Source organism: Hemiscyllium ocellatum, chromosome 15 (assembly GCF_020745735.1).
Source record: "Hemiscyllium ocellatum isolate sHemOce1 chromosome 15, sHemOce1.pat.X.cur, whole genome shotgun sequence".
NCBI lineage: Eukaryota > Metazoa > Chordata > Chondrichthyes > Orectolobiformes > Hemiscylliidae > Hemiscyllium > Hemiscyllium ocellatum.
In genome coordinates, this window is record NC_083415.1 from 50574104 (window position 1) to 50599249 (window position 25146).

At 38.7% G+C, this 25146-nt stretch overlaps 1 protein-coding gene across 3 annotated transcripts in view; it reads right to left on the reverse strand.

Moving 5' to 3' along the window:
- Positions 1 to 21791: 21791 nt before the first annotated feature.
- Positions 21792 to 25146, reverse strand: part of mybl2b (v-myb avian myeloblastosis viral oncogene homolog-like 2b) — a 51531-nt gene continuing 48176 nt past the window's right edge. For 2 of the 3 annotated variants that reach the window (XM_060836120.1, XM_060836118.1), the window contains exons 14-15: positions 24688 to 24822; positions 21792 to 23936 (exon numbers count right to left, since the gene is read on the reverse strand). In XM_060836120.1, coding sequence (XP_060692103.1) covers positions 23811 to 23936; positions 24688 to 24822 — 261 coding nt within the window. In that variant the 3' untranslated portion in view covers positions 21792 to 23810. The remainder of the gene's footprint in view (positions 23937 to 24687; positions 24823 to 25146) is intronic. The other variant, XM_060836119.1, reaches the window with a different exon arrangement.

Genomic DNA, 25146 nt, shown 5'->3' on the forward strand with positions numbered 1-25146 from the left:
AAAAAGGAAGTTTTTAATTACTATTGTTTTATATAGGATTGAAAGAGAATTAACTCCTTTATTAAAACAATGAATTTATCTGTATTTTGCTTTCTGTTGTCTTTGGTGCTTGTTAAAGTTACAGGTTATTAGTTTAGGTTATGTATTTCTAGCAAACCCCTGTAAGCAATTGGAGAAGCTAAGAAGAATATGTGTATTCCTCTGTTTTTTAAAAAATGCAGCACAATTCTGTGATAAAGCAAGCATATGTCATGGTAGCATTTGGCTATAGCGTAATGTGCAAGATAATTTTAGTGATTTACTGTACTCTTGATAAATAACCACTTCCAGTAAAATTGAAATAGTTCCTATCAGCAAAGCTTGAAAAACATAAGAAAATACAAATCGGCAGCTTAGCAATAACAAACTACATTATTCATCATATTCCAATGCTAGTGTTAGAAAAGGGAATTAAGGAAATTTGTTCATTTGTCGTGATAAATTCTCAGTGTGGGGAAACATAGTTGGACATATTAGGATGTCTCCAATTATTCAACATTATATTGTTATTGTTGTCTAGTTAAGTGTCTCAGTGATTTCAGTATTTTAATTTTTAAGTATTGTATCCAGTTAATGATTTGCAATCCTGTTAAGGTCAGTGTAAGCACACTTACTTTGCACACGCAAGAACAAACTGAGGATCCCAAATCATAGCCAAAGGTTTCACAGAAGGAAAAACAGAATTGCAGAATTGTTACAGTGCAAAAGAAGGCCATTCGGCCCATTGACTTTAGCCAGCTCTCTGAATGAACGTTTCACTTCGTGCCATTCTCATGTCTGTAACCCGTAACAATGCATTTTTGTTCTTTTTTAAATAACTAATTCTCCTTTGAAAGTCACATACTCTAAAACAGTACATTTCAGATCCTAACAATGAAAATGCTATGTCCATATCACTTTTTAGCTTCTTTTACTAATTAATTTGTCTGCTTACTCCTGCTCTCAATCATAGTCATAGAAATGTACAGCATTAGAACAGACCCTTCAGTCTAACTCGTTCATGCCAACAAATTATCCTGTATAAATCTAGTCCCATTTGCCAACATTTGGCCCATATCCCTCTTAATCCTCCCTATTTATGTAGCCACCCTGATGCCTTTCAGATGTAACTATACCACTTCCTCTGGCAGCTCATTCCATACATACACCATCTGTGTGAAAAAGTTGCCCTTAGGTTCCTTTTAAATCTTTTCCCTCTTACCTTAAATCTATGCTCTCTAGTTTTAGACTCTCCTTATGCTGGGAAAAAGACCTTGGCTATTTACCCTATCCATGCCTCTCATGATTTTATAAACCTCTATAAGGTCACCCCTCAGCCTCTGACGCTCCAGAGAAACAGCCCCTGTCTGTTCAGCCTCTCCCTATATCTCAAATCCTCCAAGACTGGCAACATCCTTCTAAATCTTTTCTGAATCATTTCACGTTTCACAATATCTTTCCTATACTTGCAAAGTTGTCATTTCAATTATATAAAGCTATAGGTTTAGAAAAGCTTGTGTATACAGCAGTGACCTCATCACCAAATAAGGCCTAATTCAGAGAGAGTAAAAAGCGAGGTCTGCAGATGCTGGAGATCAGAGCTGAAAATGTGTTGCTGGTTAAAGCACAGCAGGTCAGGCAGCATCCTAGGAACAGGAAATTCGACGTTTCGGGCCAGAGCCCTGGGCTCTGGCCCGAAACGTCGAATTTCCTGTTCCTAGGATGCTGCCTGACCTGCTGTGCTTTAACCAGCAACACATTTTCAGCTCTAATTCAGAGAGACCCAAAGTTTCACAACGTACATAAACCAACAAAAACAGAGCAATTATATCTGGTCCCTCTGGTCCATGAGATACAAGTAAATGCCACGAGGCAAAAGACTGAACATGCTTACCTTTCGTGAATGGAAATCGGCGCTCTCCATTACTCTGTGTAGACCTCTCATGATTTTGAATACTTCAGTCAAATCTCCTCTCAGCCTTCTCTTATACAAGAAAAATAGTCCCAACTTTTGTCGTTGACCTTCATAACTGAGATTCCTCATCCTTAGAATCAATCTCAAAGATTTCTACACCCTTTCCAATGCCTTCACATTGTTCCTAAAGTTGGGCACAATGGTACAGCTGAACTAAAACTAATTTGTGCTATAACCTTAACGACAAAAAGGACTTCCTAGCAGCTCTGAAAGACAACGGACTTACTGAAGAAACCCAGCAGGCCATCGGACAGACAGTAGCACCAACACTAAGCAGGAAGAAAGAAGGGCACACTAACAGGCTGGGGCTGTTTTCGCTGGAGTGTTGGAGGCTGAGGGGTGATCTTTATAGAGGTTTACAAAATTATGAGGGGCGTGGATAGGATAAATAGACAAAGTCTTTTCCCTGGGGTCGGGGTGTCTTGAACTAGAGGGCATAGGTTTAGGATGAGAGGGGAAAGATATAAAAGAGACCTAAGGGGCAACTTTTTCATGCAGAGGCTGGTATGTGTATGGAATGATGCCATACACATACCTGCCAGAGGATGTGGTGGAGGCTGGTACAATTGCAACATTTAAGAGGCATTTGGATGGGTATATGAATAGGAAGGGTTTGAAGAGATATGGGCAGGGTGCTGGCAGGTGGGACTAGATCGGGTTGGGATATCTGGTTGGCATAGACAGGTTAGACCGAAGGGTCTGTTTCCATGCTGTACATCTCTATGACCCTCAACACACAGGAAAGAAAATCCCTGGGAGGACTCAAAATACAGAAACGTAATCCTACCAGCAGACAAGGGATGCATAACTGTCATCCTAAGCAGAACACAATACATTGAAAAGGTGAACTCTCTACTCACAGATACTGACACCTACCAATAGGTGGCGATGGATCCGACTCCACAGTTAAAACCATATTACAGCATGACTGAAGGAACTCCACAAGATAGGTGAAATTAACAAAACAAACCTCCAAAGAGTGAAACCTAAAGGATCCAGCACCTCATTTCTATGGATTACCGAAGATACACAAACCAGGGGCTCCCCTCAGACCCATGGTCTAAATTTCCTGGCATACCAACATATAGACTAGCAGAGGAAAGTCAACGCAAACTGAAATACCTAGTATAAGACTCATGCCACTCTAGGAATTCCTGAACATCATCGAAGATACCAAGGTAGAGGATGACGAGGTCATGGTCTCCTTTGATGTGACCGACCCAATCACATCAATAAATATCCCCCAGCCAAAGAAACACTGGCCACACTGCTAGACGAACCAAGGACACAAGCACCAGACACCACCAACTACATCAGCAAGGACAGCATCTTCAAATTAGAAGACCTGTGCATCACAACCCACTTCACTTGCAAAGACAAGACCTACAAACAAATCAATGGGATGCCCATGGGATCACCAATATCAGGATTCTTGACAGAAGCAGTTATGCAGGGATTGGATCAAGCATCCCTCCCCACAATCCAGCCCAAGCTTTGGGTCTGCTATGTGGATGACACCTTCATCATTCACGTAATGGAACAAATTAGAGTAAACCCATAAACAATATGCTTACTGGGATAAAGTTCACCAAAGACGAAGAGAGCAGCAACAGACTACCCTTCCTAAATGTCACAATAGAACAAAAAACCAATGGAGAGTTGCAGACCAGTGTCTACAAGAATGTGACATACTCAGATCAGATATTCTACTACCGGAGCTATTCATCCTAACACTTACAAACGGAGCTGCATCAGGACATTATGTAAATGGGTCACAATAACCTGCAGCACCCAGGAACTATGAGATGCCAAAGACAAACAGCTGTACAATGTATTCAAGAACAACAGGTGCCCCATAAGCACAGTCTTCGGATTCTTGCACAACAAACCTAATCAAGAGACAACATGCCCAGAGACTCAGGCCACGTTACCATACATTAAAGACATCTCAAGAGATGACAACCAGACTACTCCAGCCCCTTGGCATTATGGTAGCCCACAAGCCTACCAACACACTGAAACAGCTCTTGATGAATCTAAAGGACCCTGTACCAATAACCAGCAGAATGAATGTCATATACAAAATACCCTGCAAGGACTGCAACAAATATTATGTTGGACAGACGGGCAGGAAACTAGCCACCAGGATACATGAGCACCAACTAGCCACCAAAGACACTACCAACTATCATTAGTATCCGTACTCACAGACAACAAAGGACACCAGTTGGACTGGGACGATCTATCCATCCTTGGACAGCTTGAACAAAGACACACATGGGAATTCCTAGAGGCCTGAATTCCCATCAACAAACACATTGATTTGGACTCCATTTACCAACCTCTCGGTAAAAGAACTGGAAATGATATCACCCACATTAACAGACCAAGAAACATAAAGCGGGACAGAACACCAGCACTTCACCAGAGGCTCACTGATGATGTTACCTAGCATGGTGACAAAACATGTGAGAACAAACCTTCCAGCTCAGCCAGCAAACCTACAACTATAAGCTTAAGCTAATTTCTTTGCTCTTATACTCTGCCACTATCAATGAAGCCTAGGATGCTATATGTCTGGTTAATTGCTCTCTTAGCTGTCCTGTCACATTTTAATGATTTGTACATACACACCCAAATCCCAGATTGGGGCAGTAATTCCAGCCTTATGTGAATTGTTTTGTGTGCAGTTTGCACATTCTCCCTGTGTCTGCATGGATTTCTTCCAAGTCCTCTGGTTTCCTCCCACACTCCAAAGATATTCAGGCTAAATGGATTGGTATGCTAAATTGTCCATAGTGTCCAGGGATGTGCAGGCTGGCTGGATAAGCTATGAGAAATGCAGGGCTATAGGGATAAGGTAGATGGATGGATCTGGGGGGAGCGGAGGAGCATCCTCTTTGGAGGGTAGGTGTGGACTCCAATGATCCTGCTTCTACACTGTAGGGATTGTCTGAGTTTATGCTCCTGCAAAACCTCCAACTGAAATGTACCACTTTCTATTTCAAATTGAATTTCATCTGCCGTCTGTCTACCAATCGAACCAACCTTTTTTTGGTATTCTATACTAACCTCACAGTTGTATAATGCTTTCAAGTTTCAAATCATCTGCAAATTTTGAAATTATGCCCTGTAAGGTTCCAACTTTGAATCCTGGGGAGCTCCACAATTAATCTTATCCCAGCCCCCAAATCATGTATTAACTATTACTCAATTTCCTGTCACTGATTTTGTTTAATCCATGTTACTATTGACCCTTTAGTTCCATGAGCTATAACTTTATTCACACGTTGTTGTATGGCACTGCATCAACCCCTTTTGGAAGTCCATGTTCCATCACATCGACAGTATTACTCTCATCAACCTATTGCTATTTCTTTAAAACACTCCAGCAATTTAGTTAAAAGTGATTTTTCACTTAGGAATTTTGTATCAGGTCTCATTAACCTTCATTTATCCATGTCACTGTTATTTTTGTTCTAGAAGCTTCCCAACCACCAAAGTTAAACTGATGAAGTTACTTGTCTTTACACATTTTTTGAATATTTGCAATTCTCTGGGCACCACCCTGAGGCTAAAGACAACAGAAAAATTATTGCAAATGCTTCCACAATTTCAATGTCGCTTCCCTACTTATTCTTGGATGCATCACATCTGGTCAACTTTAAGTAGATAGAAGGTCTATCCAATATGTCCTCCTTACCAATTTTAAACCCTCCTAATGACTGATTTCCTCTTATACTAGGGTCCCTGGTGTCATCTTCCTTGGTAAAGATGGGTGCACAGTCCTTGTCTAATAATTGAACTATGCTCTCTCCCAATGTTTAGAACCCCTGAATCACCCCTAATCAGCTCCAGTACTCTTACCACCCTTTACTATTTTATGCTGATAGAAAACTTTGGGATTCCCTTTTTATTAGCTCCCTCTATGCAACTATACAGGAAATTAAGAATTCAAGACCAATAGAAGAGTGAGATTCAAGAATAGATGCCTGGATAAATGCAGTTCAAACAAAACTCAAAAGCCTGATATATTCCTGAACAAAATAGTCCAAGTGCCTAGCACCCAATCCAGCAGCTTAAATATTCACTTTCTTCATCATTGACACAGAATGACATCGATGTTTACCATCTATGCAATACTCTGCAGCAAAACTTCCAAGGCTCTTGCAACAGCACCTTCCCAAAGCCACAAGGAAACTGTAGGAATCAGGGATGAAACGGGTAATTGTTTTAGGAAATAGACATAAGGATGCTAAAATAATAATAGGAGAAAGTCGAGAACCTAAAGGTACTATAAATAAAATGATATACTTCCATCGCATTAAGAAGGGACGTAGCTAATGCTGGAAATTAAATAAGAGATCTCTCACAGGAGGTGCTATGGAATCCACAAGGGAGCATCAGGAAAGGAAATGTGTCCTCAGACTGTAGTGGTGGTACCCTCGGAGTGTGTTCCTCAGAATGTACTAGAAAAGGGGAGATGGCTCAAGACAGTCAAGCAAATTCCTCACCAGTAATTGCTAAAGAAAATCAGATCACAAAGTTTTTAATATTTTGATAGGGAAGAATTTCCTTATTCTTCTAATCAAATAGGCAAATTGATAAAGATGTGGAGGAACACTAAAGCAAGTCAGTTATTGAGGCTAGATAAAGATACAATTCATCTTCCGAAGAGGTAATGAAGAAAAAAAAATTAAAGTGTAGGTTATTAATCGCATTTTATAGAGTTGAAAAGCCAGGAGAGACTTAGCAACAAATCCTGAAAGAAGAAACTGATTTTGTTTTGGGGTCAGAACAACTAATTGAATTCAGATGTCACAGGGAGAACATCCTGGATTTTTCCTTAGCTGTAATTAGATCTCAGGCCTATAGAATTAGAAACAGGAAAATTGTATGCAGAAGGGAGATGATATGGAAATTCATTTAAGTAAAAAGGACCAAAGAGGACAAGGTTGTGTTTATAGCATCGTTTACAGAAATGCAACAAACAGATGCAGAGTTGAGAGAGCTGTATCAGTCAATTCAGAAATTGAATCAGAACCAAGATTGCAGTGCTACTACATAAAAGTCACCAGTTTCTTTATTCACTCATGGGATATGTCTACCATTGGCTTGGAATTTATTGCCTATCCCTGATTACCTTCAGGGAGGATGATGACGAACCACCTTCTTGCACTGTTGCAGCCTATTGTTACAGATAGACTCAGGATGCTATCAGGGAGCGGTTATCCAGACTTAATGACAAAATGGAGATCACTTCACATACCAGTCAATGAGGATTGGGCAGTAGTCCATCTGGTGGTTGTTCCATTAAAGAACACTTGTCCAAATAAATAGAAATATTACAGAGGAGGTGGTGCTGGATGTCGTAAAATGCATAAAGGTGGATAAATCCCCTGGACCTGATCAGGTGTACCCTAGAACTCTGTGGGAAGATTAGATTACTTACAGTGTGGAAACAGTCCACACAGACCCGCCGAAGCGAAACCCACCTATACCCCTACATTTACCCCTTACCTAACACTATGGGCAATTTAGCATGGCCAATTCACCTGACCCGCACATCTTTGGACTGTGGGGGGAAACCGGAGGAAAACCATGCAGACATGGGGAGAACGTGCAAACTCCACACAGTCAGTCGCCTGAGTCGGGAATTGAACCCGGGTCTCAGGTGCTGTGAGACAGCAGTGCTAACCACTGTGCCACCAGAGAAGTGATTGCAAGGATCCCTTGCTGAGAGTTTGTATGATTGATAGTCACAGGTGAAGTGCTGGAAGACTGGAGGTTGACTAACATGGTGCCACTATTTAAGAAGAGTGGTAAGTAAAAGCCTGGGAACTGTAGACAGGTGACTCAGACATTGGTGGTGGGCAAGTTGTTGGAAGGATACTGAGAAACAGGATTTACATATATTTTGGAAAGGCAAGGACTGACTAGGGATAGTCAACATGGCTTTGTGTGTAGGAAATCATGGCTCGCTAATGTTTGAATTTTTTTAAGAAGTAAGATTGATGAGTGCAAAGAGATGAATGTGATCTATATGGACTTCAGTAAGGCATTTGACAATGTTTCTCATAGTAGACTAGTTATAGAGTCAGAGGTATAAAGCACAGAAACAGAACTTTCTGTCCAACTCATCCATGCCAGTTACTAAAGTTCAATCACATGGAATACAGAAAGAACTAGCCATTTGGATACAAAACTTGCTTGAAGGTAGAAGACAGAGGATGTTGGTGGAGGCTTGCTTTTCAGACTGCAGACCTGGAACCAATGGTGTGCCACAAGGATCGGTGCTGGGTCCACTACTTTTTGTCTCTTAATAAATGATTTGGACATAAACATGGGAGTTGGTTGATAAGTTTGCAAATGACACCAAAATTGGAGGTGTAGTGAACAGCGAAGAAGGTTACCTCAGAGTACAACCGGATCTTAATCAAACAGGTCAATGGGCTGAGGAGTTTAATTTAGATAATTGTGAGGAGCTGCATTTTAGGAAGGCAAATCAAGGCAAGACTTACACACTTGATGGTAAGGTCCTAGGGAGTGTTGCTGAACAAAGAGACCTTGGAGTACAGGTTCATTATTCCTTGAAAGTAGAGTTGCAAGTAAATAGGCAGCATTTGGTGTGCTCGCCTTTTTTGATCAGTGTACTGAATATAGGATTTCAGAGGTCATGCTGTCTGGTTAGGCCACTTTTAGAATACTGCATACACTTTTAGTCTCCCTCCTATAGGAAGGATGTTGTGAAATTTGCAAGGGTTCAGAAAAGATTTACAAAGATGTTGCCAGGGTTGGAGGGTTTGAACTATAAGGAGAGGTTGATTAGGCTGAGGCTAATTTCCCCAGAGCTTCAGAGGCTGACTGACTTTATAGAGGTTTATAAAATCATGAGGAGCTTGGATAGGGTGAATGGCTAACGTCTTTTCCCTGGGGTGGGAGAGTCCAAAATCAGAGGGCATAGATTTAAGGTGACAGGGATTTTATGGACAACTTGTTCACACAGAGGGTGATGCATGTATGGAATGAGCTGCTGGAACAAGTGGAAGAAGCTGGTACAATTAAAACAATTATACACAGGCATCTGGATGGATATAAAAAATAGGAGTGGTTTAGAGAGATAAGGGCCAAATGGAAGTTAACTCTTAAGTAGTAATCATTGGATAATACAGAAATGCTTGAAAAGATAAGTCAAATATTATGCTATGTCCAGAAGATCAGAATTACTTATAAAAACTATTGCAGACATCTGAATTAATTTGTGTAAAAAGGCCAGTAAAACATGTTTAGTTATATATGATGTTAATACATCGGATGCATTATCCATAAAACAACATTCTTACACATTCAACCCGGAAAAGTTAGTCAGAGTGAGGAGGAAATCAAACTCATGACACGTAAGTATATTATTGATCTGCATCACTCATCTATTGTGATGGAACCAAAACCAGGTGGATTACAATGGTTATGTATCAATTATTGCAAAGTCACTTTGATAACAAGAAGGAATTCATAGCTAATTGCATGATTGGACAATTCTAGTAAGATTGGATGAGCACAATTTATTATCAAAAATGACTTGTTAAAAGGATATTGACAAAATATCAGCTTTGGTAACACCAGGTGACTTGCTGTTTGGAATGAAAAACATGGCAGTACATCTCAACCAACAATTAACCGATAAGATCATCAAAGGATTATTCAACTGTGTTGAACATATTGATGATTTGGTTATGTTCAGCTAAATTTGGGGAAAACATTTACAACATTTGAATGAATTGTTTGACGAATTACAAATAACTAACTTGGTAATACATTTGGCTAAAAGTGAAACTGTCAACGTGAGAGAAGCGTACTGAAGAATAAGGCCAAGGAGCCTTGGAAGAACCAAGGATAAAAGCTACCTTGGATTTTCCTGTGTTTGAGACAAACTGAGATGTTGCGTGATATTAGCAGGAGTGTATTTCATCAGACGCTCATTCCAAATTTTAGCCTTGTAGTGTTCTTTGACAAAGTTTTTAAAAGGCGATACATTTGAATGAACAAACTGTCAGAGTGCCTGTGACTATGTGAGAAGTGAACTGATTACTGCATTTTATTTTGAGCAAGTCATCAAGTTACCTTTAATGCAGTTACTTATTAAGAAATCTCATAGACAATCATGTATTGAAACAAGTAGCAACTAAAATAAGACCCAACATGGTTATTAATCTTATCTCTGAATTTGTCCAGAGTTTGATCCTTATGCAGTATTGTCCTCAGAAGTTTGCTAAAGGTGGAGTTCTGGCGTTTGATTCTTATACAGATTTTCATCCTTCAGGTCTGTGTGAGATGTTATTGATGATTATTTAAGTTCTTTCATCCAGAATTACTGCAGGTCTGCAGCTTGCCTTACCAGAGGTGGTTACACTGTTCCTTGTTACATTTGGCCTTAACTGTCTCTTTGAATGTATGGCTCTCCTGTGATTAATTCCTCAAATTCTTCTGCAGGGCAATCCTTGCCCTTTGTGGCAATAAAACATCCAGGTTATCAGGTAAGTGTCAAAGCAGTTTTATTCATATAGCCTCCACTGCACCTTTTCCCAGACATGGCCAATTGCTTTGGATTCCTGTACACGCTTGCCCTTGTCCTTTAATAGTTTATTCTTGGCATTGTTGCTGCTTTTCGTGTGTAACAGATTAATAACTGTTCATGGATTGAATGAAAGTTCTGAAGTCTATAATAACACAGTTAGCTTTAGCAGTATCAAATTATGAAATATCACTTAATATGGCCAATGACCTCAGGTTGGTGAAATGTTATTTCAGGACAAGATGGGAAACAAACAGTGAATCAACTATTTTCTTACAAGCCAAGTTCATCTCAAAATAAATAACCAACCATGCAGAAAGAGACTGGGGGAGGTATTGACTGCATAGCACAGATACAGAAATGGGTTGTCTTTTAGAAAGAGACAGAACCATCAAGGAAGGAAATAGCCCCTGTAGAATTAACAATTTAAGAGTTAATTTTAGGTAGGCCATTGGAGCAGGCAAATATAGTTTCAGGTACATGGCTTTGTGTGTGGGAAATCATATCTCAAGTATCAAAGAGGATTGATGAGGGCAGAATGGTAGATGTGATCTTTATGGACTTCAGTAAGGCATTCGACAAGGTTTCCCATGGGAGACTGGTTAGCAAGGTTAGATCTCATGGAATATAGGGAGAACTAGCCATTTGGATACAGAACTGGCTCAAAGGTAGAAGATAGAGGGTGGTGGTGGAGGGTTTTTCAGACTGGAGGCCTGTGACCAGTGGAGTGCCAAAAGGATCGGTTCTGGGTCCACTACTTTTTGTCATTTATATAAATGATTTGAATGCGAGCATAAGAGGTGTAGTTAGTAAGTTTGCAGATGACACCAAAATTGGAGCTGTAGTGGACAGCGAAGAAGGTTACCTCAGATTACAATGGGATCTTAATCAGATGGGCCAATGGGCTGAGAAGTGGCAGATGAGTTTAGTTTAGATAAATGCGAGGTGCTGCATTTGGGAAAGCAAATCTTAGCAGGACTTATACACTTAATGGTAAGATCTTAGGGAGTGTTGCTGAACAAAGAGACTTTGGAGTGCAGGTTCATAGCTCCTTCAAAGTGGAGTCGCAGGTAGCTAGGATAGTGAAGGTGGTGTTTGGTATGCTTTCCTTTATTGGTCAGAGTATTGAGTACAGGAGTTGGGAGGTCATGTTGTGGCTGTACAGGACATTGGTTCAGCCACAGTTGGAATATTGCATGCAATTCTGGTCTCCTCCCTATTGGAAAGATGTTGTGAAACTTTAAAAGGGTTCAGAAAAGATTTACAAGGATGTTGCCAGAGTTGGAGGATTCGAGCTATAAGGAGAGGCTGAACAGGCTGGGGCTGTTTTCCCTGGAGCGTCGGAGGCTGAGGGGTGACCTTATAGAGGTTTACAAAACTATGAGGGGCATAGATAGGATATGTTGACAAAGTCTTTTCCCTGGAGTCAGGGAGCCCAGAACTAGAGGGCACAGGTTTAGGGTGAGAGGGGAAAGATATGAGAGACCGAAGGGCAACTTTGTCACGCAGAGGGTGTACATGTATGGAATGAGGTGCCAGAGGAAGTGGTGGGGGCTGGTACAATTGCAACATTTAAAAGGCATTTGGATGGGTACACGAATAGGAAGAGTTTGGAGGGATATGGGCCGGGTGCTGGCAGGTGGGTCTAGGTTGGGTTGGGATATCTGGTTGGCGTGGACGGGTTGGACCGAAGGGTCTGTTTCCATGCTGTACATCTCTATGACAATACTGAAATTTTCAAGTTAATTTTCAAAAGGGTATGGAAAACAGAATCACAAATAGCAGAGGAGGAGAGAATTCAACTTGCGTCCTTGTTAGCTGTCTGCAAGAGAAACTTATGCTCTTTCACTTCCACCTTTCCCTTGGGGCCCTGTAATTTACCCATCTTCAGGTAACTATTGTTATCTTTTGAATGTCCTAATTGAACTTCCCGCCAACACAGTCTAGCCACTGCCTGCTTAAAACCTCATGTGCTTCATTAAACATTTTTCAGTCTGCTTTGCCAAGTCCAGTGATTCGTACGCATGGATTTTCAGCTCCTGCAGCTTCTGCACTCTTTTAGAATTGCATCTTTTACTTTATATTGCCTGTCCTCAGGTTTCCTGCTAAACAAGACCCAAAATGTATCATTCCACAACCTTTACATTCAATTTCAGCAGCCAGTTCTTCAAACAGTCAACCAGACAGCTCTTTTGAAATTTGAAAATATTTGTAAAGGAAAACTCTGTAAAGAAAAGAATTTTACAAAACAAAGGTCTACAATTAAATTGCTCTTTGAAAGAGCCAGCACAGACATGAATGGACTGAATGATCTCATTCTGTGTGTGAGATTCTGTGGTAACATTACAAAGCATGTGAACTAAAGTTTTTTTTTGTGAAGGGAAAAAGAGAAATAAACACACTGATCTAGACAATATGTATTTTATAGAACAAGGACATAACGAAGGCTTCAAAATGGTAGAGGGAGCTCAGTTTAGTAAATTGGTAATTTGGAAACAGTGGGACTTGAAATATTTGTATCTACTGAAAATCCTTTAGCAAACATTATTAAATATAAATTTAAACACTATTCCAGAAAGTGGATGACGTCAGTTCACTTTAGACCTTCAAAAGGAAGATGTGCAAGTTCTTGAATGAAGACTATACCAGACACAATATTGGTTTGCTGATACATGATTAGCAATAAACCGGCACTGCACTGTCCTTCAAATGTTGGAGGCAACTGGATTTTGAGATTGTACACTTCAGGTTTCATTGAGCATTTCCATTTCAGATCCAAAGAATCTCAAGGTCTTTTCTCGGTTATACTTCTGTGGCAAAGTACCTGAGAGTGTGTATTTGGTGGTAGAGATGATTTAAAAATAAAGCAAGTTTATGAAAGAGCCAGTGTTTCCCCCTGAAAGCAAACAAGAGAGGGGAATTGAAAGGCATCCATTTTTCAAAAACTACTTTAATTTCAGCCTGTCAACCCTCATGACAGTTTATTTAACATGAAGCAAACAGAATAATTTCTAGAAGTACCAAATAATGCCCCACTGGCACACGCAATACATCCGTAGAGTTAAATATTTGTAAATGCATCAGAATACCTAATGCTTCAATGTACAAATCACTTACTTTCAAAAACAGAATGACATCATTCTGCAATTTTTGCAATGCTTTAGCTTAAAATTTGGATAGTTATAAAATGACGATGTTCTTAGTTTTAAAAAAAGCACTGCGTGCACTACATGTACTTATTCAAAGATTAAATCGAACGATCAGTTCAAAAATTCTGTGATTTACTCTGTACAGCTGTATCTTAAGAAAATAATTTTAATCCAAGACTAAAAATGAGTCAGTATTACCAAACTAGATGCTTTATTAACAGAAGGTAGAATTGGATAAAGGCCAATTATGTGACATTATTGGCTACAATATGGATTGATGGGTGATGAAATGAATCCAGTTGCAATATAATCCTCCTATACAGGAACCAATTCCTGCTAATTTTCTTGGCAGTACAAATGTAAGTTTCTTGAATACAGAGTAGTATTTCATCAAAAGTGTTTGTATTAAGGGACAGGTTCTAGTGTTCCATTAAAATCAGAACTGTTACAGCACAGGAGGCCACCGGACTTGTTAAATTTGCACCAACTCCCTGCACGGACAGTTCAGCAAATTCAACTCTTTGGCCGCTTTTCTTTGAAGAAAGGGTATATTGTTTTGCAATTTGATTTCCCTCTTCAGGCATTTATCAAGATCTCTTTCAAAAGTCACAATTAAAATCATCCCCACTTTTTTTTCTAGCAGCATCTAACAATTTGTGCCCAGTCATGTTTTAAAATCATTTTTCTCATGTCACTTTTAATGAATGCCAGCTTCTCCAATCTATGCGATTGAAGCCCCTCAAGTCCCAAAACTATTCAGGATTAAAACTTCCTTGCACCTTCTCATAACCCCTGCATATCCTGCCTAAAGTGTGGTGCCTAGAATTGAACAGTACTCCTGTGTAGGCCAAACCAAATATTATGTAAAAAAGGTTCAATGTAAGTTTCATTTTTGTAGTCCATGCCTCCATTTATGAAACCTAGGATCTTGTGGGACTTTTAAAAATATCTAACTTCTCAATCTGCTGACCACATTCAATGACTTTGTTTCTGCACCCCTTTAGAATTGTACCTTTTGGTTTAAATTGCTTCTTCCCATTTGTCCTACCAAAAGTTGCCATCAACCATTTTTCATATTATCTCATTTAAAAAAAATTTGGATTGATCACAATTTGCCTTTAGTAAGCACTTAACTAATCCACATTTGATCTAGTGACTAACTCCTCCTGAGCAAGGTTAAACAAGCTTTTCTGTAGTTATTGAATTTACCCTTGGACCATTTTTTGAATATGGACACAGCATGCACCAATCTATGCATAGGGGTTTTGAAAAATTATGGTCAGTGCATCTGCAATTTCTACCCGAGTTTCCTTATTATCTTTGGATGCATCCAATTAATCCTCATGCTTTGTCAGCATTAAGTAAAGTGGCTTTTGTAGTAGGTGTGTTCATTCATTTTAGTCCACCTAGTATCTCAACTACCTCCTAGTTGCTATAATATTGGCAGCATCTATCTTGGTAAAGACCACTACAGAAAAGTTTCAATAATAAAGTCAGTCAGACCACTTGCAGGGCTCTGGGCACTGAATAGATTGCCTTCATTATCAATCAATAGTGCAAAGTCTTATCATTATTATTCAAGAACATGTAACAAATATGGACAGCTCTCATAAGGACTAATCAATCAACAGCCTGACATGGTCATACTCATAGAATCACACCTTATAGCCAATGTCCCAGAGTTCTCAAGCACCGTCCCAGAGTATGCACTGTCTCACCAGTAGGACAGACCCATAGGAGGTGACAGGCAGAATGGATTAGTCAGGAAGGAGTGGCCCTGGAGGTCTTCAACATTAACTCCATATTCCAGGAGGTCTCATAGCATCAGGCCTAATATGAGCAAGCATACATCTTCTTGGGGCTTTTCTTCAACTGATAAATTGATACTCCATTTTGAACACCATTTGGAAATACTGAAGGTAGAGTTTCAATCTCTGTAGATAACTTTAAAGAGTTTTGAATTCCTAGTGAACTTGAGAAAATTCATGATGAGATCTTAAAATGGAGACTTTACTATAACAGAATATAAACAAAATCAACTAAAAACATTAAACATGCAGTCCATATGGCATACTTGGCAACTGATTGATCCTAATGTTACGACATGGGGTATACTCTCCTGCTTATTTTAAACCAGCCACCGAGAAAAAAAATTATCCTATGCAGTAATCTGTGAAAATTCGATAGGCCAAGAACTAGTTAAAGTAACAACTATTTCTTAAAGTATAACAGAATAATTAACTAACCAATATTTACAATTCCTTACTCTAACCTATCAGTTACCTTCCCTTCTATAATACTCGTCCGATAAAACTCGATTACAATTTACAGAAACATTTAAATTTTAAAACAAGCTCGGGGCCGAATCATCTTTTATCTTCGTTGGTAGATATGCTCCCCGGGTCAGTGGAGAGGCTTCTCTGTGTGAACTCCTTCTTTGGACAGGTACTTCTCAAAGTTCTGACTGGCAGTCTACAGCTGTTAATCTGGTGGCAGTTCTCCTTCCAACTATTCAATTTCCTCCAGTGAAAGCATCAGATTGTGTCATTGGCTTTTAAGATTGTCAATACAATCAATTCAAACTTGATTGGAATTTGGTATTTTTTCAGACTATAATTTAAACTGATTAGAATTCAGCCAATCTGTTTCCGGGCAACTAGCTACCCCAGTAGCTGGAGCACATATTACACTGTGTCCTATTGAGAATACTTGGTGCTGTCATTACTAGCTTTTAACTCTGTTTAAAAAAAAAAGGTATAGTAAACTCATTTCTTCATAACACTAATGAGAAAAACAATGCAGAAAGTGTCAGCTCCTAATGGGGTCAGTCTCCTGGTTTCTCAAGAGATATATTTTTTTTTGAGAATTCTCAAACAGACCACCAACAATCCAGTGACTTCTCCTCCCAAATCGCACTAGGGCAAATCTTCCAGCGTGATTTCTCCTACACGTTTGCCTGGTAGCTCAGAGGATCAGGAGTTTTGTCCTTTCCACCGACCACACCAGTTACAATCTTTGTCTCAAAGACCTCCCCTCGCTTGCTTTCTGTGCAAAAACCCAAAAAGAGAGAGTCTGTTTGTTCAGTTAAAAAGGTGCTGAATGTTTACATTTATAACCCAGAGCAGCTGGGCTCTCAGCAAATCACAATAGTAATCAAGCCTGACACAGGCACATTGGCAGAAGTCATGGCTGCTTACATGGCAGTCTTCACTGCTCCATTCCACCTTGAATTAAAGGGATGGCCCAAATTAAAATCTTATTAAAAATTTCACATTTGCAACAGTACAAAGAGCACAAAACGTACCCTAGGGAGAGCACTTCCATCACCAAGTGTGGCTTTGTAGTATCCGCTAATGAACAAAGTTAAAAATCACACCAGGTCATAGTCAAACAGGTTTAATTGGAAGCATTAGCCTTTGGAAGCACTAGCACTAGCCTCCGTCATCAGGTATTGTGGAGTACACAATTGTTAGACATAGAATTTGTAGCAAACATTTAGTGTGATTTAAATGAAATTATACATTGAAAAATGCATTGATTGTTTGTCAAGTCTCTCATCTGTTAGAATGACCATGCTAGTTTCACTTCTTTCATATGTAAATCACAGAACCTTTTTTAAAAGTTACATTCTTAGGTGAACTTTATCAATTTGTGTCAGCCAAGATAATGTGTTGGTGTTAACCCCGTGTGCTGCTGTCTGTGCCATAATGTTTAGAAGGATTCTAATCTAAAAAAATGAATGAACAGAAACTGGATTCATGCAGTTTTTGAGCAAAGTACAATGTAACTCTAAGTACAAATGCACCCCACATACGTGTGCAAGCGTGTGCGTGTGTGGGGGGTTGAGTGTCTGTGAGAGAGAGTTTGTGTGTGAGAGAATGTAAAGTCTGTGAGAGGGCGCATGTGGGAGTGTGTCTGTAGGAGTGTCTGTGTATGTGTCTATAGTGCAATGGGGTCACCTGTAGTGTAACATTAACCCAAGGTCCCAGTTGAGGCCCTCCCAATGGGTACCGAACTTAGCTATCAACACCTGCTGCCTATCCCTAAGTCTGCCTTAGAGGATGGTCACCCAAAGGTCCGAGGTCAAACTGAAACACTCCTGTCTGTCGATTGTTGTGCGGTGCCCATTCATCCATTGCTGTAGCCTCTGCTCTGTTTCACCAATGTACCATGCCTCAGGGCATCCTTGCCTGTAGCGTATGAGATAGGCAACGTTGGCTGAGTAACATGAGTACCTGCCATATATATGGCAGGTGGTATCCCCATGGTATTCATGTCCACACTGACATGTTTTGCAGCGCCTACTGTGACAGGGTTATATGGAGTTATCCTGAAAGCCGGGCAGTTTGCTACAAACATTGATTTGTTTGAGGTTTGGTGGTTGTTTAATGGCGAACAGTGGAGTTGTGGGGAAGGTCTTGGCGAGATGCTCATCCTCAGTGATAACATATTGCAGGCTGCAAAAAACATGGCATTGTTTTTCAGCTTCTGGGAAGTACTGGATAACGAAGGGTACCCTGTCGGTTGCAGCACATGTCTGTCTCCTGAGGTCATTACGGTTCCTTGCTGTGGTACATCAGAACTGGTAGTTAATGAGTTGAGCATTGTATCCTGTTCTTATGAAGGCATCCCAGAGTACTTTCAGGTGCCTGTTCTTCCTCATCTGAACAGATCCAGTGTATGCGTAGGGCTTGTCCATAGGGGATGGCTGTTTTAATAAGTTCTGGGTGGAAGCTGGAGAAGTGTAGTAATGTGAGGTTATCTGTAGGTTTGCGGTAGTGAGTTGCTGAGGTGTCCATCCTTGATGGAGATGCATGTGTCCAAGAATGAAAGAGATAGTAGAGTAGCCCATGGGGAGTTTGATTGGTGGGATGAAACTTGTTGATATCACTGTGTAATTTTATCAGTGATTCCTTGCCATGAGTCCAGAGGAAGAAATTGTAATCAATGTACTTGGTGTCTAGTGTTGGTTGAAGGTCCTGTGTAGAGAAGTCTTGTTCGAACCTGTGCATGAAGATGTTGGCATATTGAGGTGCAAATTTGGTCCCCATGGCTGTTCCATGTATCTGGATGAAGAACTGGTTATCAAAGGTAAAGATGTTGTGATTGAGGATAAAGCAGATGAGTTGTAGGACGGTGTTCGGAGATTGGCAGTTGTTGGTGTTGAGTACTGAGGCTGTTGCCGCGATGCCGTCATTGTGGGGGATATTGGTATGGAGTGCTGAAACATCCATTGTGACAAAGAATATTCCAGGTTTGATTGGCCCATGGGGTGTTGAGTTTCTGTAAGAAATCCGTAGTGTCGCGACAGAAGCTGGGGATCCCCTGTACAACAGGTTTCAAAATAAGCTTGAGAACGCTGAATGTTTGCAGGTTGCAATTTTCTAAAGTATAATATTTTTATACAAGTTATTTGGCAAAGGACTTAGTTTAAATATAAAATCAAAAGATGAGAATGCTTCCTGTGATGATTCAAACACAAACTCCTACAACAAATCTGCCAAAACTATTAGGAGGCATGCAAGAACTCAATCTAGCAAAAGCTATGTTCAGGAAGTGAATTTAACTCAATTCTTCAAAAACAACAAGCAATTCAGCACTTCTTGTAAAATGATACTTTAAACAAAACTGAAATAAATTTGGTTGCCATGAAGTGATTTAAAGACACAATCTTTACATAAATATGAAAATCTATTGATTTTCTTTCATTAGCTATTCATAATAACTTTAATGCAATTGAATTAAGATAACTTTTTTTTTAAACACTGGTTGAAAAACTGAACACATTTAAAGATGATCAAATTTGTTCTGAAATAATTTCAGCACAAAATTCTTAATCACAGCATAAAATTAGAGCAGCAGTTACGCACATGAAACTAAAGACCGCATAATGTGTGCATAATGAGCATGATTATGTAAAGTTTACTTTGATTGCAATTAGTCACTCAACTTATGTAAGTTCTTAAGAGAAATCACAAACTTACAAAATCAAAATAGGTTTACACATCAACATTTTGCCTACTGGTCTGCCCTGCCAGTAAAATTTTCGTCTTTAGATAACAAATTGGACTTCAGGATTTTTGATTCTGTTACAATATACAACAGGGTAAATTAAAGTCTCTGAATATCAATCACAAATGTGCTGGCACACAAGAACTAATACTTGAAGCATTTTTGCAAAAGCCCTGATGCAACCTACCCAATTTCAGAACTCATTACCCTACCATGTTCAATCAAGGAAACACAAGTGCATTCAAATTCAATTGCATTAGGTGCCTGGCTGAAAGATGTTGAAATAGCCTTGTTCCTTAAAAGGTCGAATATTTAAATGATGAAATTTGTATGCATTTAACCAACGTTAATACAGGAATAGTAAATTTGTTTCATTTTAAAATTCAATATACCTTTTCAGTCTACACTACGTACTGAATGTGTATGTTCAATCATTTGATAGTACAGAATTTGAGTATTGTTGATGAGACATTGTCAGTTTGCACTCAACAGAACATTCATAAGAATACCAACATAATAGAGAATGACATTTTATACTGTTTAAGAAGCCCATACTGATGGCACAGACATTGCCATGAAGAATGCACCAATTACACAAATGACTATGTTTAACTGCCAAGCTCGTTTAAATTTAAACCAGCCCTGTCGACGCAAATTGATCAGGTATTATCTTGAGGAATGAACTAGTAACAAGTCTCCTACTCTGTTGAGATTTCAGAGGCAGTGTGTACACATGTTTTTTCTGTCTGCAAACAGTATGTTTTAATATATGTAACCTCTTGCACATATAATTGTGCTAGTGAGCCCAACAATCCTAAAATGATTTTCCTTAGCACAAAAAGGATTATTTAGCAATTTGTTAGGCAATGGAAGAATCACAACTAAGGTTGGATACTTCTGAATTTTATAAGCCAATATGGGTCCTGTTGTTACCTTGTTCATTGCAAGAAGCCAAAATGTTTTGTTCTTTGATGTGATCCACCACTTTTTGGGATGTATACAGCATTTCATCCAGCACTGAATTTCATACACAATCATTTCGTGTGGAAGGCAGAACGTATTTTTGCCTCGAATCAGCAACTTGTTAGTGGCAGACAGTAGCTTCATTTTATTTTTGAGATAGCTTAGCTTTCCAAGCTAGCCTAATATAAATGGGACACGTTTCAGGACCAAAAATAGTTGCATTAGGCACAATCTTTAGTTTGCTGGATAATAAGAAAAGATTCAATCAGTGTACCCATTATCTCACAGCATGGCTTTGATGCACTCCATTTCAACTTCATGTTTGCAAGATGAGCAAGTGACTTGGACTTCATTTGCGGTTGCCAATGAAACCAACCTTATAGCCATGCAACATAAAGATTGCCATTGTGTATATTGATTGCCGATAGTTTTGTGATTGGGAGCATAGAACAAAAGCAGATTTCTCAACTAGCACATCAAGGGGTACTCCATTTCAAAAAGGAGAATGGAGTGCACGCAAGACGTTCTAAGACAAAGAAATTTGCATATGCGACTGATTCAAGCATAGTGTTGTATCATTTACATACTGCAAATATGCAAAGAGTAAGAGATTAGATCTTGTCCCATCGGAGGTGTTTCTCACCGAACCCAAAAAGAATGTTTGAGAGAGCTGGGCTTAAGAGACGATTATACGATACTACCAACCACTTGAGCATACCTGGCATCATTAAAACTGAAATCAACAACATGAGTCATTCAATGAATATTGATTCTCACAATGCTGGCAGATCTAGATCACCATGAATAATGCTGCAGTGCAAATGTGTCTGTCTTCCTTAAATGACACACTGCTGACTGGAATCTCAAATGAGCACTTGGACTGGCATCACTACCAATATGCAAATATCACGGAATATTCTTTGTAGATGTGAAAAACCTACTCAAAACTGATAAAATTTCCCATCCATTTTGTCAACTCATGCTGTGCAGAACCAAAGACGGGATGTAAAGGACCATTGTTTCATCTAACTGGAGCAATCCACATACCAATGTCTCTATCACAGACTGTCTGCCAATAAATTAACACCACCTTTGCACAGTATAAAATACTATTCTTTTATTGATCTGCAAATATGAGTGCAGATTACAAAACTAATATTTTTAACACTGTCATTTTGTTTAAAAATCACATCCTTTCAACGCTTATTATGTTTTTAACCTGGTTACTTAGTCCAAAGGATTTTTTCAACCAAGTGCAATTGGACTTTCAAGCCATGAAAACTTGGCTTGATCAAAATAAGGTATTAACATTATCAATAAAAATTCTCTCTATTGTACTGAAGCAGTTTATTGAGTATACATGTTCATATGTTACTACTATCAACACTTCTTCTGTAAAAAAAACAAGCAAACTCCCAAAATCTCTATCCAGGAGATAAGGGAGCAACTGGCTGCTTTACATTCTACCTACTAAATTAACAATGTTGAAATTCCAATCGGTAGGACAGGAAGGAAAATAATTTAAAACAATTTAAATTCTAATCAACTGTGAAACTCAAATCTATCCCATCTATTTTACATGAGAAGAATGTTGAAATAAACATACAAAACATGATTCAGATTGTTTGCAGCAGTTTCAAAGGTTCACTCAATGTCTTTCCTTTTGAACCTTAAAGGTCAAACTTAACTTAGGTACCAGTGATATAACAGATATGCAGGTTGCTCTTTGGAGAAAGTAGAGACTAAATTGACATAAAATTATATTAAATATGTGCATCTTATGTACATGGGAGAGATGGGTAGGTGACAAGAGACAGGAAAAGGAACATTGCTAGGATAAAAATCACGCAGTTACATGACCTTACACAAGTTGGGAAATTGAATAAAAGACTTCTAGTTAGAACATAAGTTGTTTGATTCTGATGGAAATTGATGAGTATTAATGTCATTAGGTTATTAAGCATTCCATCCTTCTGCATACTACAGTCAACATTAATAACTGAGGCCCGGAAGGCCAGAGCAATATATCTCAGAATTTCATGCATAACTCATCATTGCAGTTTAGGCAAAATTCTTGCATCTCAACAGCTGGGAGAGAACTGTGACAACTTTTCCACAATTTCTATCGTAACCATATCAAATTTTATATCAGAGTCCTAAATGATCAGTTGTGCATCCTTTGGCATTGGAGTTACTGCTTTTAGGATTTAAAATGATCACCTTCAATTCCCTGACAGGAACAGAGACCAATGATATGGGACAGAAGGATCTCAAATGACAAATTATCACATTCCAGCAATGCTCAGTACTTTCAGTCTTAAATGTTGGAATGGTGCAAATTATGAAAAATAGAATGGAACAAGTTTTCTACTCGTGTTTTGAATAATGGTAACTAGCTTTATAACAGACTTGGGAGGATTAGTTGATGATAAAATCGATACTTTGTGAAAGATCAACTGAGTTACCTTGGAAGCAGACTGTCATATTAACTAGTATTTGAGTTATAAACAGTGGCTTTGTTCCAGTGAAAACATTCTTCTGCATTAAACACTGCACATCTTTTGTCATGCCAGAGCTATAATATGAGAATATTGCAACTGGAGAAGCAAACTTAACTCATGCTGTTGTTGGAACAAATAAGAGCTTTCACTCTTGATTTTATGCTACAAGCAACAAAAAGTGCACTTCAATTTGAAGAGCTAATTGAACATAGTTACATTAATAATGTCTTATCACATTTGTCAGAGAACTCTTCTCAATTACCTAAGCACAATTTTGTCGGTGCAAGTAACTGTTCCACTTTGAAGCTTTCCAGTGAAAAAAGTTAGATGGTTATTAAATTAATAATTTTTTGTTATAAAGGTAAAGTCTACAATCGGTCATGTTCTTATGACTTGAAGTTTCCAAACCAGTAATGCAGCATGTAAATTGGCTTTACAAAATTAGTTGTTCTCAGATAGGACAATATTGCCCTCCACTATGATATACTGTTTTGACTCAAAAAAATAAATTGCTGAAGCATCAGTTTTATAAATCCATGATTGTTTAGTTTGTGTTCCACAAACTAAATCTTTCCATTGAAAGAGTCATCCAAGCACAATGTTCAAAGCTGTTGGACACATTATAAAATCAAAGTCCTAGATGTGTGAGTTGTTTTGAATGCCTTTAAGTACTTTCTGGCTTTCTCAGTCATTATAAGCTGATCTTTTGTTCTTCCATAGGCTACTGTTTCCCAAGCACTACTCATCTGCAAACAATAAGGGAAAATATTTTTATTGCCACGAACAAAACATGCTTGAGTTCCAACTATGCAAGTTACTTTTCAAGTACATTATTCTCAAAGAACTTTAAAATACTGAAGGCTAAATGTATCATAGAATGCAACGCATGAGATTGTGTCAAAATGTCTACATAGGCCCATAATCTACATACATCCCTTTAAACCCTTCCCTCATTTTCCAGTTGATAAATGCATGCCATATGGAGTGCTCCTCAATTTTCCAGCTCAGAAATATATAGTAAGGGTTATATTTGCCCTGTGTTCAAGCAGGTGGTACGGGCTGAGTCATCAAGAAAATAAATGTAAGTTTAAAAACTCACACACACCCCCAACCATTTACATTAGCTAGACAACAGAAAACATTTAAAGAACAATTTTGAAGGAGGGTTACTGGATTCGAAACATTATCAATTTTCTCTTTACAAATGCTGCCAGACCTACTTGGGGGTTTCTGCAACAATTTCTATTATCTCAAGTTTTTATTGAATTACCAAATCATGCTGTAAAGCAAAGACATTTTGTAGACCACTATAACGATAATTTTCACCGAGCTGAAATCAAATAACCTGAAGAGTCAAGACAGAATCAACTACAAGACAAAAAAAGCTATTAAATTGTGAACTGCACACATTGTAAACAAGCGGTTAGTGGCCCTCAGCTGGCATTTCTATAGACAAATAACTAAACAAATCCACTTTGAATTAGCAACATGACTTACCCATTTTGGAGTTTCTGGTTTAGAAGGCTTGAATGAAAAACTAGTCTCTTTATTGGGTATAATAAAACCTCTGTTCAAAGTATCATTTTTACTTGAAGAGCTGTTCAAAGACTTTGATAAAGAATCTTTTGTCTGCTTATAAAGAGAAAATAAAATTACAGATAAGACCACACCAGTAATTGTGTACAGTCCCTTGTTCCACACCAAAGGAAGACTATATTTTCTTCAAAAATTTATTTGCAGTGAATACAAAAATGTTTACTAAATCGTTCCCTAGGATGTAGAGACTAACTTACAGGACACAAAGTGGACCAAGTCCCACGCTCCTTATATCCCCAGAGATGTATGCCTGGACTCATTTTTAAAATATTTTAATGAACCTACCTGTGCTCAAAAGTGTACTTGTTCTTTTTGTTTCAAGATGATTGTTTTTAATAAGATTGAACTGAGCCTCAGAAA